Here is a 16,092-nt window from a genome sequence, read left to right on the forward strand (position 1 = left end):
TTCTCTCTCTTCTCTTTCTTTCTTCCTTCCTTCCTTCCTTCCTTCCTTCCTTCCTTCCTTCCTTCCTTCCTTCCTTCCTTCCTTCCTTCCTTCCTTCTCTCTCTCTCTCTTTTCCCTTCTCTTCCCTTCCCTATCTTTCTTCTTCTCTCCCCTAGGTTCGCCTGGATCTTTCCCAGTCATTTCATCAGCTACCTCGGGGTGCGCGTGTTTGTCTCCCTGCGGTACCAACTGCGGCCGGAGGCGCCCCTTCCCTCGCCTCGGGCGCCGGGGAAAGGCGGAGTCGTCCGGGGGTGGTGGTGGGAGGTTGGATGGGTGGGGGAAGCCAAGCCCCCGGGCGGCGGGGCCGGGCCGAGTTGATAAAGGGCCGGCCCGGGGCGCGACGTCCGCTCAGCCTGGGCAGCGCCGGAGGTCCCCGGGAGCGCTCGGAGATGCGGCGCGCCAGCCGAGACTATTCCAAGTACCTGCGGGGCGCCGAGGAGCTGGGGACCAGCGGCGCCGTTGCGCACGAGGGCGGCTCTGCCCCCTCGCCCTCGTTGCAGCCGGCCGGGCTCGCCTCCGGCCCGTCCGCCTCCCCGTCCGCCTCCCGAGCCCTCCTGGCCGCCCTGGTCCTGCTGGGGCTCGGCCAGGTCATCTGCAGCCTGGCGCTCTTCCTCTACTTCAAAGCGCAGGTGAGGCGGGGATGATGGAGACGGGCGCGGACGGAGCCTTCAAAGGCTGGGATTTGGGAGGGAGGGAGGGATCCCGGCGCCGGTGCTTGGAGGGGGTCGCCGTCCCTTTTTCCCTTGCCCCAAGTGGATCTCTCCGGGAGGATCTCCTCGCCTTCCCCCAGATCTGTTCAAACCGGGGGCCGGGGGCAGCCGAGCTCGTCCACCGGCTTGCCGGACTTCGCCTCTTCTTTTCCAAAGTGCTGGAAAGTTTCGCCTCTTTCGCGAAGTTCTTTGCAGATGTTGCGTCCGTTGTGTGCGGAATTCTTTTTCCCCTTCCTTGCGGATTTTCGCGTCTCTTTTGCCAAGCGGTGTCCTCGCAGATTTCACACCGATTAGAATAGAATTAACAGAGTTGGAAGGGATCCTTGGAGGTCCTCTAGTCCAACCCCCACCCCCGCCCGGGCTCCGGCAGGAAACCCTATCTCATTTCAGACAAATGAGTGCTAAAATCTTGTTGAAAACTTCCGGTGTTGGAGAATTCACAACTTCAGGAGGCAAGTTGTTCCACTGGTTAATTTGTTCTAACTGTCGGGAAATGTCTTCTTAGTTCGAGGTTGCTTTTCTCCTTGATTAAGTTTCGCCAAGTTCTCTTTTTTTCCTGGAAGATTTCGCAGAGTTCTCCTCTTCGCTTTGCAAATTTTGCGTCCGCTGGGGCCAGATTGGTGTTCCCCGGTTGGCCCAGATGCAGTGGTGGGATTCAAATAATTTAACAACCGGTTCTCTGCCCTAATGATTTCTTCCAACAACCAGTTCACCAAACTGCTCAGAAAGTTAACAACCGGTTCTCCCGAAGTGGTGCGAACTGGCTGAATCCCACCACTGCCCAGATGGGTATTGTTTCCTGAACCCTTCAAGATTCCCCACTTGGTTCTAACTTCCTTAGGGATGCAAAGCTCCGGGAATGATCGGAAGAGGTGGGGGATGCAAGGATGGTGGGGGGATGGGTGTCCGAGACCAGCCAGGGACCAATGAACCAGGTGAAGGAGAGTTACTACTAGTTGGCAGAGTTGGTGTGGCATGCAGCCTTCACTTTGTCTGCTTTCTTTCGGATGCCAACAGGGGCAGCCACCACCACCCCTGCCCCCCCCCCCGCAGAAAGTGTCACAGCCAGCTAAGTTTAGTAAACGGGGCGTCCTCCCCCCCCCTCACCACTTCCCTCCAGTTAGGAAGACACTGGAAAGAAAGAAAAAAGTGGAAGTTTAGATTGGGTGAAGTTAAGGGGCCTGGCTGAAATGAAGTGGACGCTCCTGTTTAAGTTGCTGAGGTGTGCGGTGGGACAACTGGACGATGGGACCGGGGATTTTTTGTGTGTGCGACCTTGTGGGTAGCTGAGTGTTGATAGTGACAGGGTGAATTCAGTCGGGAGGTGTGAGTATTTTCTATTCGGTTTGAAATCAAAGTGAAAGTGAGCATATTTTCACCCTTGCTCCTCTCTCTTCCTCTCCTTCCCTCCTTCCCTTCCTCTCCCTCCCTGTCCCTCTCTCCCCCTCCTTTCCTCTCCTTCTCTCTCCTTCTCCCTCTCCCTCTTCTCCTTCTCCTCTCCCTCCCTCTCTCCTCCTCTCCTCCCTCTCTCCCTCCCTCCCTCTCTCCTCTCTCTCTCTCTCCTCTCCCTCTCTCCTCTCTCTCTCTCCCCTCCTTTCCTCTCCCTCCCTCTCTCCTCCCTCTCTCCTCCTTCCTTCTCCTCTCCTCCCTCTCCCTCTTTCCCTTCTTTCCTCTCCTTCTTCCTCTCTCCCTCTCTCCTCTCTCCCCTCCTTTCCTCTCCCTCCCTCTCTCCCCTCCTTTCCTCTCCTTCTCCTCTCCCTCTCTCTCTCTCTCTCTCTCTCTCTCTCTCTGTAGGGCAGATCAGTTTTATATCTCGATTAGGAGGGTTTAGCCTTGTTTTGCTTGCCCAGTGCAACCGGGAGGAAGGGATTTTAAGGCAGACGCCACGGGGAAGAAGAGAGTCCGGAGGAGCCCTGGATAACCTAATGGGTGTTTAGGGAGACAAAAAAAGCTGGCTTTGAAACCATGCATGTCCAACTCGGGGTCTGGATGACACGCCAAGGCTGTGGGTGTTTTGAGAAGCAAAGCCGCCTCTCCCTGGGATTTTAAAGAGGAGGGAGGGAGGTCATTCTCCCCACCCCAGACAAGATCCCAGTTCTGGTCAGGGCTGCCAAGCCAACTATTGTCATCGCTAACTCCCAAAAAGCTTGTCCAGTGTGGTTGAGCTACCTGATAGTTAGTTCCTCACAGGCTGTTCCCACGTGACTGAAAGCCCATTGCTCAGGCGACCTATATTGATGGCTGCATAAAGACGTTTGTGGCCTGGCGTCTCTTCAAAGTTTTTTTTTTCCTTCCCCCTAAATTTGGCAAAAGGATACATAACGTTTTTCTTTTCCTCCGTCAAGGGATTAGAGAGATGCCTTCCTCTCTCATTTTGGGGAGAGCTCGGCTCCATCCTAGCAAACGAAGAGCCGTTTATTGTGGGCAACGCAATAGAGAAGATACGCTGGATTGGAATTGCTGCAGGGGAGAGAGAACTGTGGGGATGGACGGAGGAACCTCCATTGCGGTTTAAGATTTGGGGTTGCGAAAAAGCCTTGCCTTTTGTTTTGTTTTGTTTTGTTTTGTTTTGTTTTGTTGGAAATTACCCTGTTGCATTGCTTGAGATGGCTTTCTTGCCTTTCAAACAAAAAAAAAACCTCCGAACCTTAAAAGGAAGTTGAAAGTTAATGTTTGCTGATTTCGCCGCCCCCCCCCCTCTTCGCCTCCAACAGAGAGCTGTTCTCAGCTTAGGTTTCTCTTTTTTCAGATATTTTTTGAGAAAGAAAATGAAAAGTTTCTGGGCTGGGTGAACGTTTGTGTGTTGCTGGCATGCCTGTGTGACTGTGGCAGATGAAATGACAAGTTGGCATAGGCTCTCCTGCTTGAGCAGGGGTGTGTGGGGGTTGGACTAGATGACTTCCCAAGGTCCCTTCCAACTCTGTTACTGTTACTTCGAGAGGGTTGGACTAGAAGACCTCCAAGGTCCCTTCTGACTCTGTTAGGATTAGGATAGTCCCTCCCGGCATGATAAATAGCACCGAAGCATGTTAAATATTCTACAAAGGTGGCTGTTGTTGAGTTTAAATGACTCCGAAAATTTAAAAAAAAAAATTCCCATTTTTAGGTGCTGTCTGTATGCTTAAACACAATGCTCTTCAAAATTCTCTCGCATTTTCCCATTGGAGAACATGATTTTTAAACCGATTAACAGAGTTGGAAGGGACCTTGGAGGTCATCTAGTCCAACCCCCCCCCGCCCAAGCAGGAGACCCTTACACCATTGTAGAATCACAAACCTGGAAGGGACCTTCCTTGGAGATCTTCTAGTCCAACCCCCTGTTGAAGCAGGAGACCCTTACAAGATTATACAACCATCTTCTATTTATTTCATTTTGCATTATTTTACGCTGTGGATGGTTTTCTTTCCTTTTATGATTTATATTGATATATTGACCATCAATTGTGTTGTAAATGTTGTACCTTGATGAAGGTATCTTTTCTTTTATGTACACTGAGAGCATATGCACCAAGACAAATTCCTTGTGTGTCCAATCACACTTGGCCAATAAAAATTCTATTCTATTCTATTCTATTCTATTTTTCTTTCTATTCTTCTCTTTCTCTCTCTTTTTTTATTTTGCTAGCAGCAGCGAAAAGCCAGCATAGTTCCGTTCTGTGTATTTACGGCAGGGCTAAATGCAGAGTATTTGGTTGAGACCTGGTTGTCCCCATTTCGTTAAAAACAAGGAACTGGAAAAAATAAAAAAAGAAAGGCTCAGAATCTGACTGAGGCATTAACGTGGCCGCATCTTTTTAACTTTCCCCGGTGAAATTAAGAAGCGGAGAGACAAAGGTCGATTCTCGAAGTTGAAGTCAACTTTGGGTGATCATCAAAGTTGGGAAGACTAATTGTAGGGTACAATTGCCAAAATAAAGCATGCTTGGAGGGCACCAGCTAAGCAACTCCAGACTGAATCAAAGGAGCATTTGTCTGAATCGGAGGTTGCACATGGTTTTCATGGCCTTAGCTTCGATTCTTGCCTTAGTAAGATCCCACCTAGAATCCTGTATGCAGTTTTGGTCACCACACTATAAAAAAAGATGTTGAGACTCTAGAAAGTGTGCAGAGAAGAGGAAGAAGGATGATTAGGGGACCGGAGGCTAAAACATACAATGAATGGTTGAAAGAACTGGGCATGGCTAGTCTGGTGAAGAGAAGGACCAGGGGAGACATGAGAGCAGTCTTAATATTTGAGGGAGGGAGGGAAAGAAAGAGGAAGGAAGGAAGGAAAAAAAAGGTGAGGGACAGAGGAAGGAAGAAGGAAGGAAGGAAGGAAGGAAGGAGGGAGGGAGGGAGGAAGAAAGGAAAGAAGGAAGGGAGAGAGGAAGGAAGGAAGGAAGGGGAAGGGAGAGAGGAAGGAAGGAAGGAAGAGAGAGAGGAAGGAAGAAGGGGGAGGGACAGAGGAAGGAAGGAAGGAAGGGAGAGAGGAAGGAAGGAAGGAAGGAAGGGGGAGGGACAGAGGAAGGAAGGAAGAAAGGGAGTGAGGAAGGGAGGAAGAAGGGAGGGAGGGAGGAAGGAGAGAGGAAGGAAAGAAGGAGGGAGGGAGGAAGGAAGAAATGAGGGAAGGGAGAGAAGAAGGAAGGAAGGAAGGCAGGAAGGCAGGAAGGAGGAGGAGGAGGAGGAAGGAAGAAGGAAGAGAGAGAGAAAGAGGAGGAGGAGGAAGAGGAGGAGGAGAGGAAGGAAGGAAGGAAGGAAGGAAGGAAGGAAGGAAGGAAGGAAGGAAGGAAGGAAGGAAGGAAGGAAGGAAGTCCCCATTTTTGAGCTTACATGATAGGAGAATGAGACAGAGGATGAGAAGGAAAAATGGATCAGTGGTGAAGAGGCAGAATGACAGAACAACCAAGTTGGATGGGACCTTGGAGGTCTTCTAGTCCTACCCCCTGCTCAAGAAGGAAGCCCTATAAGATTTCAGTCAAGCAGCTCCCAGTCTCTTCTTAAAAACTCCTGTGATGGAGCACCCACATGTTCTGGTGGCAAGCTGTTCCACTGGTTAGTTGTCCTCACTGTTAGGAAATTTCTCCTTAGTTCCAGGTTGCTTCTCTCCTTGATCAGTTTCCACCCGTTGCTTCTTGTTCTACCCTCAGGTGCTTTGGAGAATAGTTTGACTCCCTCTTCTTTGGGGCAGCCCCCGAGATATTGGAACACTGCTATCCTGTCACCCCTGGTCCTTCTTTTCATGGGTTGTCATGCTATAGAACAGGGGTCTCCAACCTTGGCCGCTTGAAGACTTGTGGACTTCAACTCCCAGATTTCCTTAACCAGCAAAGCTGGCTGAGGAATTCTGGGAGTTGGAGTCCACAAGTCTTCAAGTGGCCAAGGTTGGAGACCCCTTTTCTATAGAACAGCGGTTCTCAACCTGTGGGTAGCGATCCCGTTGGGGGTCGAATGACGATTTGCCAGGGGTCGCCTAAGACCATCGGAAATATGGGAAGTATACTTGTGAGTCGAAGAATCGCGCTCCAATGGTTGACTCCACAAGCCAGCTGCAGGCTCTTCAAATCGTTAGCCGAATTCAGCTTCAGGCGTGATCAATTGAAAAAGAGAGAAATCTTTGCTTTGATGTCTCCCTCTCAAGCCAGCTGCAATCACTCCCAATCGCTAGCCTAATCTGGCTTCAGGCGCGGTAAACTTAATAGGGGAGGAGTCTCCGCTTTAATGCCTCCGCCCTCAAGGCAATCGCAAGCAGTTCAGATCGCTAGCCAATACGGCTTCAGGCGCGATAAATTCAAAAAAACAGTTTGCCACTTTTTTTCCCCTTCTGCGGTTGGGGTCGCCACATCATGGGGAATTGTATTAAAGGGGGTCGCAGCACTATAAAGGTTGAGAACCACTGCTATAGAAGAAGCCTGGGAGATGAATTTGGAACCCTTGATGGATTAAATTGTATAAATTGTCTCTCTGAAATTGCAGAAAAGCCAAAGGAAACTGGAAAGACGCTGGGAAGGTTATCCAACATTTTGAAAGAGAAAGCACTGAGTCTGGCTGGGTTGTTTTTTTTTAAGTCCAGCAAGGGGATATCTGGACTTCTTCACATGCAGTTAACAAACACACAACTTTCCAAGAAGTGAGGCAGCTGTGGTAAAACCCAAGGCCACAAGGGCCTTGGCTTTTGTCTAGAGGCTTTATCGGTGAACTTGAAACCAGCAGAAAGTTCAACATTCAAAACGGGAGAAGAGCTTCAGTTGCCAGATGGGATGGGATGGATATACGGAACGTCCTGTGGGATTTTCCATTGAAATATTGTTAGCATTCAAAGAAAACCTGGCAGATGGAAGCGCCTCCCCCCCCACCCGCCCCCACCTCCCGGGTGAAACTGTCTGATCTCAGAAAGGCAACCAAGGTCAGGCCTGGTTTATACCTGGGTGGAAAAGACAAGCAAGAAATCAGAATAGTTTAAGCTAAACTGGGAAGATAAAAAAATATCCTGGAAGAAGACAACTTACTTACTTACTTCTTTCAATCCTCCCTCCCTCCCTCCTTTCCTTCCTTCTTTCCTCCCTCCCTCCTTCCTTCTCTTCTCCTTCCTTCTCCTTCTTTTCTTTCTTCCTTCCTTCTTTCCTTCCTTCCTTCCTCCTTTCCTTCCTTCCTCTCTCCCTCTTTCCTTCCTTGTTCCCTCCCTCCTTCCCTCCCTCCCTTCCCCCTCCTTCTTTCATCCTTCCTTCTTCTCCTCCCTCCCTCCCTCTCGCCCTCCTTCCTTCTTTCTTCTCCTTCCTTCCTCCCTCCCTCCCTCTCTCCCTCCCTCCTTCCTTCTCTTCTCCTTCCTTCCTCCTCCTCCTCCTCTCCCTCACTCCTTCCTTCTTTCATCCTTCCTTCTCCTTCCTTCCTTCCTCCCTCCCTCCCTCCTTTCCTTCCTTCCTCTCTCCCTTTCCTTCCTTCTTCCCCCCTTCCCTCCCTCCCTCCCCCTCCTTCTTTCATCCTTCCTTCTTCTCCTCCCTCCCTCCTGCCCTCCTTCTTTCTTTCTTTCATCCTTCCTTCCTGCCTTCCTTCCTTTCTCTGTCCCCCACTTCTTTTTTCCTTCTTTCCTCTCTTTTTCCCTCTCTCCCCCTCCCTCCCTTCCTCCTTCCTTTCTCTCTATCTCTCTCCCTCCCTCCCTCTGTTACGAGAGCCTCATGGAGGCTATAAATACAACCAGTCAGTCAACAAAGCCACCTACCAAAAGCTTAACACCACCGCCACTCTCACCACTTCTGACCCAAATCTTACCAGAGATCGATTAGCCAAATCAAACGTACTGCTCGTACACATGGTATTTTCCTCAAATGTAAATAGTCCTAGTGTGGTCTCCCTAGAGAATTCAAAGGAAACCCATTAGATAATTTCATGTAGGATGGTGCCGTGGTTTTTGTAGTCCTAGTTATCTGGAACAATTGATCTGTTAGAAATGTGGTTCTGGTTCCGATCACTTCCAGGATCCGTCTTTCTTTAGATATTTGAAAGAGAAAAATAGGGAGCGAGCACTGTTAATAGCTAAAGATAGACCTATTGTTGAGCAGGAAAGACCAAGCTACATGAGAAGGTCCAATTATGATTGATTGCTAAACAGCCAATGGACAGGAATCTTCTCGACTAATGGTTAACACCTGGTTGGAGCTATATGAGGGCCAGTAGCTCTGAAGTGGGGCCAGATTTAGACTGCTTGTGGCTACGTAGAGATACCAAGCTTTGTTCTCTTTTAACTCCAGCCCAGGTTCTGCCATTTCTTCTTTTACATCTATTCATGATTAATAACTCTGAAAGAAAGATTTGGGGTTTGCGGTTGTTGTTGTTGTTGTTGTTTTGCTGGGTTAAGTGTTGCTCTATATCTTTGGGGTTCAACGAGTATGACTTGAAAGCACTTAGCTGTTTTTGAATCATTTGTTCCAGATGGACCCACACCGAATTTCTGAAGAAGATACCAACTGTTTAAGGTCCTTCCTGAGACTTCAGGGGAATGTGGATCTGCCAGAAGCCACCTTGGCCAACCAAGAGACAAGGCTGTTGTCTGAATCGTGTCGAAGGATGAAGCAGGCTCTTCAGAGAGCAATGCAAAAGGTTAGTCTACTCCAGGTTGGAAGTTGGTGGAACTTTCAGGATTGCCTCAGATCAGGGGTCTCAAACCTGAGTAACTTCAAGGCTTGTGGACTTCAACTCCCAGAGTTCCTCAGCCAGCTTTGCTGCCTTAGACCCTTTCCGCATCATACCGAAGCCTCACATTGGAAGTAAAATATAAAGAACGCTCGTCTTTCAAGTGTGGCCTTGTGAACTAAACTAATCTATGGAGAATGACAAACCCTATTCTTCCTTCAAAACAAGGGACTAGAAGGCCTCCAAGGTCCCCTCGAGCTCTTAGTACTGTCATTAAGAGAAGTCCTTTCATCGTTTCATTGAAAGCACAACTACAACAGATTACAGAATAACAGAGTTGGAAGGGACCTTGGAGGTCATCTAGTCCATCCCCCTTCTCAAGCAGCAGACCCTATACCAGAGGTCAGCAACCTGTGGCTCTGGAGCCGCATGTGGCTCTTTCACCCCTCTGCTGCGGCTCCCTGTCACTCAAAATATGCATCACAACCATAACTATCACTATCCTGCCGGCATACGATTTATTGAGCTTTTCAACCCCTTGGTAGGCCAACTATGGATAAATCTAAGAAAAGTTAAGTTTCAGAAGAAAACAGAACATTTAATTCAACTACATATGCTAGTTTTGTGGCCGCTCAAGAAATAGTCAAGCACGGGAAAGGTTTTGTGACTCCTGGTGTTTTCTTTTCTGTTGGAAACGGGTCCAAATGGCTCTTTGAGTGTTTAAGGTTGCTGACCCCTAGCCTATACCATTTCTGACAAATGGCAGTCCAGTTTCTTCTTGAAAGCCTCCAATTATGATTGATTGCTAAACAGCCAATGGACAGGAATCTTCTCGACTAATGGTTAACACCTGGTTGGAGCTATATGACAGCCAGTAGCTCTGAAGTGGGGCCAGATTTAGACTGCTTGTGGCTACGTAGGGATACCAAGCTTTGTTCTCTTTTAACTCCAGCCCAGGTTCTGCCATTTCTTCTTCTACATCTATTCATGATTAATAACTCTGAAAGAAAGATTTGGGGTTTGCGGTTGTTGTTTTTTTGCTGGGCTAAGTGTCGCTCTATATCTTTGGGGTTCAACAAGTATGACTTGAAAGCGCTTAGCTGTTTTTGAATCATTTGTTCCAGATGGACCCACACCGAATTTCTGAAGAAGATACCAACTGTTTAAGGTCCTTCCTGAGACTTCAGGGGAATGTGGATCTGCCAGAAGCCACCTTGGCCAACCATGAGACAAGGCTGTTGTCTGAATCGTGTCGAAGGATGAAGCAGGCTCTTCAGAGAGCAATGCAAAAGGTTAGTCTACTCCAGGTTGGAAGTTGGTGGAACTTTCAGGATTGCCTCAGATCAGGGGTCTCAAACCTGAGTAACTTCAAGGCTTGTGGACTTCAACTCCCAGAGTTCCTCAGCCAGCTTTGCTGCCTTAGACCCTTTCCGCATCATACCGAAGCCTCACATTGGAAGTAAAATATAAAGAACGCTCGTCTTTCAAGTGTGGCCTTGTGAACTAAACTAATCTATGGAGAATGACAAACCCTATTCTTCCTTCAAAACAAGGGACTAGAAGGCCTCCAAGGTCCCTTCCAGCTCTTAGTACTGTCATTAAGAGAAGTCCTTTCATCGTTTTCTTGAAAGCACAACTACAACAGATTACAGAATAACGGAAGGATCTTGTAGGTCATTTAGTCCATCCCACTCCTCAAGCAGGAGAGCCTATACCAGAGGTCAGCAACCATGCGGCTCTGGAGCCGCATGTGGCTCTTTCACCCCTCTGCTGCGGCTCCCTGTCACTCAAAATATGCATCACAACCGCCAATGTTCGACACCTGCCGGCATACGATTTATTGAGCTTTTCAACCCCTTGGTAGGCCAACTATGGATAAATCTAAGAAAAGTTAAGTTTCAGAAGAAAACAGAACATTTAATTCAACTACATATGCTAGTTTTGTGGCCGCTCAAGAAATAGTCAAGCACGGGAAAGGTTTTGTGACTCCTGGTGTTTTCTTTTCTGTTGGAAACGGGTCCAAATGGCTCTTTGAGTGTTTAAGGTTGCTGACCCCTAGCCTATACCATTTCTGACAAATGGCAGTCCAGTTTCTTCTTGAAAGCCTCCAATGATGAAGCTCCCACAACTTCTAAAGGCAACTTCTCTTCCATGGGTTGATTGTTCTCACGGTCAAAGAAAATTCTTCCTTATTACCAGGTTGAATCTCCCCTTGTTCAGTTTCCATTCATCGTTCCTTGTCTGGCCTTCTGGGGCTTTGGAGAATAAGAACAAGAACATCATACAAGTTGGGAAGATTTCAAGACAGGATTGCTTGAAAGGAGACATTCTCTGCAGGTTCTCTCAACTCTTTGAGGCCCCAAAATCAAAAGTTTGATGCCTCCTCAGCATTACAAACCACATCCATTTTAGAAACACCTGACCAGATTGGCAGAAGGAAACTTGGCATCTGTCTCTTAAACCAGAGCATCCTGTTTCGAGTGCGATTCTCACTGGGTTTCTAATGAGTTTCCTCGAGAAGAACAAGGTGGGGTTACAGGAAGTGTAGCAACTCAACTGTCTTCCTTCTAATATATATTCCCAAAGAAGATACCTCTTTAAGAAGATACACTCAATAGTAGTCACTGTGAGAGGGATTTTGGAGGTCTTCTAATCCAACCCCCTGCTCAAGCAGGTGACCCTATGCCAGGGGTCGGCAACCTGAGGCTCTGGAGCCGCATGTGGCTCTTTCACCCCTCTGCTGCGGCTCCCTGTCACTCAAAATATGCATCACAACCACCACCATCAAAATATGCATCACAACCATAACTATCACTATCCTATGCCGGCATACGATTTATTGAGCTTTTCAACCCCCGGTAGGCCAACTATGGATAAATCCAATTAAAGTTAAGTTTCAGAAGAAAACAGAACATTTAATTCAACTACATGTTAGTTTTGTGGCCGCTCAAGAAATAGTCAGGCATGGGAAGGGTTTTGTGGCTCCCAGTGTTTTCTTTTCTGTGGGAAATGGGTCCAAATGGCTCTTTGAGTGTTTAAGGTTGCTGACGCCTAGCCTATACCATTTCTGACAAATGGCAGTCCAGTTTCTTCTAGAAAGCCTCCAATGATGAAGCTCCCACAACTTCTGAAGGCAACTTCTCTTCCATGGGTTGATGGTTCTCACGGTCAAGAGAAAATTCCTCCTTATTACCAGGTTGAATCTCCCCTTGTTCAGTTTCCATTCATCGTTCCTTGTCTGGCCTTCTGGGGCTTTGGAGAATAAGAACAAGAACATCATACAAGTTGGGAAGATTTCAAGACAGGATTGCTTGAAAGGAGACATTCTCTGCAGGTTCTCTCAACTCTTTGAGGCCCCAAAATCAAAAGTTTGATACCTCCTCAGCATTACAAACCACATCCATTTTAGAAACACCTGACCAGATTGGCAGAAGGAAACTTGGCATCTGTCTCTTAAACCAGAGCATCCTGTTTCGAGTGCGATTCTCACCGGGTTTCTAATGAGTTTCCTCGAGAAGAACGAGGTGGGGTTACAGGAAGTGTAGCAACTCAACTGTCTTCCTTCTAATATATATTCCCAAAGAAGATACCTCTTTAAGAAGATACACTCAATAGTAGTCACTGTGAGAGGGATCTTGGAGTCCTAGTGGACAATCACTTAAATACGAGCCAGCTGTGTGCAGCAGCTGCCAAAAAAGCCAACATAGTTCTGGGCTGCATAAACAGAGGGATAGAATCAAGATCACGTGAATTGTTAATACCACTTTATAAGGCCACACTTGGAATACAGCATCCAGTTTTGGTTCGCCATGATGTAGAAAAGATGTGGAGACTCTAGAAAGAGTCCAGAGAAGAGCAACAAAGATGAATAGGGGACTGGAGGCTAAAACATATGAAGAACAGTTGCAGGAACTGGGTATGCCTAGTTTAATAAAAAGAAGGACCAGGAGAGACATGATAGCAGTCTTCCAATATCTCAGGGGCTGCCCCAAAGAAGAGGGAGTCAAGCTATTCTCCAAAGCACCTGAGGGCAGGACAAGAAACAATGGATGGAAACTAATCAAGGAAAGAAGGAACTTAGAACTAAGGAGAAATTTCCTGACAGTTAGAACAATTAACCAGTGGAACAACTTTCCACTAGAAGTTGTGAATGCTCCAATACTAAATTTTATTTATTGGAGGACCAATCATGACAAGTACAGGTAGTCCTTGACTTGTGACCATAATTGACGCACACACCCCTTGAATTTATGTGGCTAAGTGAGAAATTTGTTAGGTGAGCTTTGCTCCGCTTTACGACATTTCTTGCCACGATTCTAAATTCTTAAATTAGTCACATGGTTGTTAAGTGAATCTGGCTTCCCCATTGGCTTGGCAGGTCAGAAGGTCGGGGACACTGCGACCCCTCTGAATTTAGGGGCCATGGGGATGTTGTAACAGTCTTAAGTGTGAAGAACGGTCGTAAGACCCCTTTTTTCAGTGCCATCATAACTTTGAACGGTCACTAAATGAACTGTGGTAAGTCGCGGAGTAGTTATCCAACTTTATTTAGCCCTTTTTCAACATTGGCCACTCGGGTTCACCGCTGATCCTGAACAACTGGCCATGGTACTGTCGTGTCCCACCCCCCACTCCGACGCACGAGTCAAGGAAGTCCGTGGCAAACTTGGCAACCAAGCCTCTGCAGCTTGCCAAGTCTCTTCGAGATTTCTCAGGGCAGGCAGGAGTCCAAGTTGTGACTTCAGCGATAGGGTCCGATATCAGCAAACCAGATAAGACTTTGCTTGACTCAAGGTTGGAAGGCCAAAAGCAGGTCCTTTATATAGGCTGTGGGGTGTGGCTCCATGACTCAGCATTTATCCAGGCCTGCCCCACCCCTCCTTCTGCTGGCGTTGCCTCTCAGATCTCTGGAAGCGAGGGTCCTCCCACGCTGAATTGTCTTCAGCTGGATCTGCTGGCAGCTTCTGAGAAAGGGAGGGGTCAGAGGGAGTAGGGTCGAGTAATTCCAGCACCTTTGACGGCTGAGCCAAAGGAACACACACTCTATGAGTGAGGTTTATCCAGCTTGTCCTCCCACTCTTGGCATCCTCTCCAGGCATGGGGCCAGGGCCGGGGGCTGGAGGCATGACAAGCTGTTCATCTTCATTATCAGACTCGGAGTCTGATAAAAGACCCGGTTGGAGATGGGAGGGGCCCGGCTGAGGAGAGGAGGGAGGACGAGTCACAACAGGTACGCTGAATTCACAAGGAGCCATCGTCACCAAATACGGGGCAGGCAATACATCGACTCAATGGTCTAAGACCATTTGTTCTCTTAGGCATCACTCCTTCTTGAGCTCTATTTAAATCTAATTATGATCTAATCTACGGGTGCATTGGCAGCGGAGCAGACCCTTATGTAGGAATCCGTTGGCTCATTTCCCTTTTTGTTGCTGGCTAGGAAAGAAAAAATCTGGCAAGGGTGTTTTAATTGAACTGATGATTAAGGGCCTGGGGACAAAAACATATGAAGAATGGTTACAGGATTTGGGTTTAGCCATTCTAGAGAAAAGAAGGACTATTTTTTTATTTATTTATTATTCGAATTTATATACCGCCCTATCTCCCAAAGGACTCAGGGCGGTTTACAGGCATATAAAACATCAAAATCAATAAATTAAAATAATCCTTAAAAAACTTATTCTAGCGCCCGAATTATTAAAAATAGAAATATAAATATCAAATATAAATATTAAAATCAATTTAAAACCCCTCTAAATTTAAAAATCTAAGCCAGTCCTGCACAGATGAATAAATGTGTCTTGAGCTCGCGACGGAAGGTTCGAAGGTCAGGAAGTTGACGGAGTCCTGGGGGGAGTTCATTCCAGAGGGTGGGAGCCCCCACAGAGAAGGCCCTTCCCTGGGCGCCGCCAACCGACACTGCCTAGCTGACGGCACCCTGAGGAGTCCCTCTGTGAGAGCGCACGGGTCGGTGAGAGGTATCGGCGGTCCCAGATAACCCGCCCTATGCCATGGAGCGCTTTAAAGGTGGTCTAAAACCTTGAAGCGCACCCGAAGGCCACAGGTAGCCAGTGCAGCCTGCGCAGGATGGTTATGCGGGAGCCACGAGGGCTCCTCTATCACCCGCGCAGCCGCATTCTGAACTAACTGCAGCCTCCGGATGCCCTTCAAGGAAGCCCCATGTAGAGAGCGCTGCAGTAATCCAGGCGAGACGTCACAAGGGCGTGAGTGACCGTGCAAAGGGCCTCCCGGTCCAGAAAGGCGAACTGGCGCACCAGGCGAACCTGGTAGAACGCTCTCCTGGAGACGGCCGTCAAATGATCTTCTAGAGACAGCCGCTCATCCAGGAGGACGCTGTTGCGCACCCTCTCCATCGGGCCAATGACTCGCCACCGATGGTCAGCATGGATTTAGCTGACTGTACCGGGATGCCGCATCCACAGCCACTCTGTCTTGGAGGGATTGAGCTTGAGCCTGTTTCTCCCATCCAGACCAGACGGCCTCCAGGCACCGGGACAGCACTTCGATAGCTTCGCTTGGGGTGGTCCGTGTGAAAAGTACAGCTGGGTGTCATCCGCACAGCTGGTACCTCACACCGAACCCACTGATGATCTCACCCAGCGGCTTCATGTAGATGTTGAACAGAAGGCGAGAGGATCGATCCTGCGGCACCCCACAAGTGAGGGGCCTCGGGCCGACCTCTGCCCCTGTCAACACCGACGCGACCGGTCGGAGATAGGAGGAGAACCACCGTAAACGGTGCCTCCCACTCCCAATCCCTCCAACCGCGCAGCAGGATACCATGGTCGATGGTATCAAAAGCCGCTGAGAGGTCTAATAGGACCAGGGCAGAGGAACAACCCCTATCCCTGGCCCTCCAGAGATCATCCACCAACGCGACCAAAGCCGCCTCTGTTGTAACCGGCCGGAAACCGGACTGAACGGGTCTAGATAGACAGTTTCATCCAGGTGTAAGGAAACTGATATGCCACCATATCTCAACAACCTTCGCCAGCTTAAGGTTGGAGACCGGACGATAATTACCTAAAACAGCCGGGTCCAGGGAAGGCTTCTTGAGGAGGGCCTCACCACCGCCTCTTTCAAGGCGGCCGGAAAGACACCTCCACCAAAGAAGCGCCAGAATCGCCTGAGCCAGCCTCGGGTCACCTCCTGCGTGGCCAGCACCAACCAGGAGGGGCACGGGTCCAGTAAACATGTGGTGGCATTCAGCCTCCCC

At 48.6% G+C, this 16,092-nt stretch overlaps 1 protein-coding gene across 2 annotated transcripts in view; it reads left to right on the plus strand.

Annotated features, from left to right (window-relative positions):
• Nucleotides 1-419: 419 nt before the first annotated feature.
• TNFSF11 (TNF superfamily member 11) overlaps nt 420-16,092 on the plus strand; it is a 29,033-nt gene continuing 13,360 nt past the window's right edge. Inside the window, exons 1-2 of one of the 2 annotated variants that reach the window (XM_058184722.1) lie at nt 420-668; nt 8,655-8,822. In XM_058184722.1, the coding sequence (XP_058040705.1) occupies nt 429-668; nt 8,655-8,822 (408 nt within the window). In that variant the 5' untranslated portion in view covers nt 420-428. Of the gene's footprint in view, nt 669-8,654; nt 8,823-10,031; nt 10,148-16,092 lie in introns of those variants that run through there. The other variant, XR_009155300.1, reaches the window with a different exon arrangement.

Source organism: Ahaetulla prasina, chromosome 5, assembly GCF_028640845.1.
Source record: "Ahaetulla prasina isolate Xishuangbanna chromosome 5, ASM2864084v1, whole genome shotgun sequence".
Lineage (NCBI taxonomy): Eukaryota > Metazoa > Chordata > Lepidosauria > Squamata > Colubridae > Ahaetulla > Ahaetulla prasina.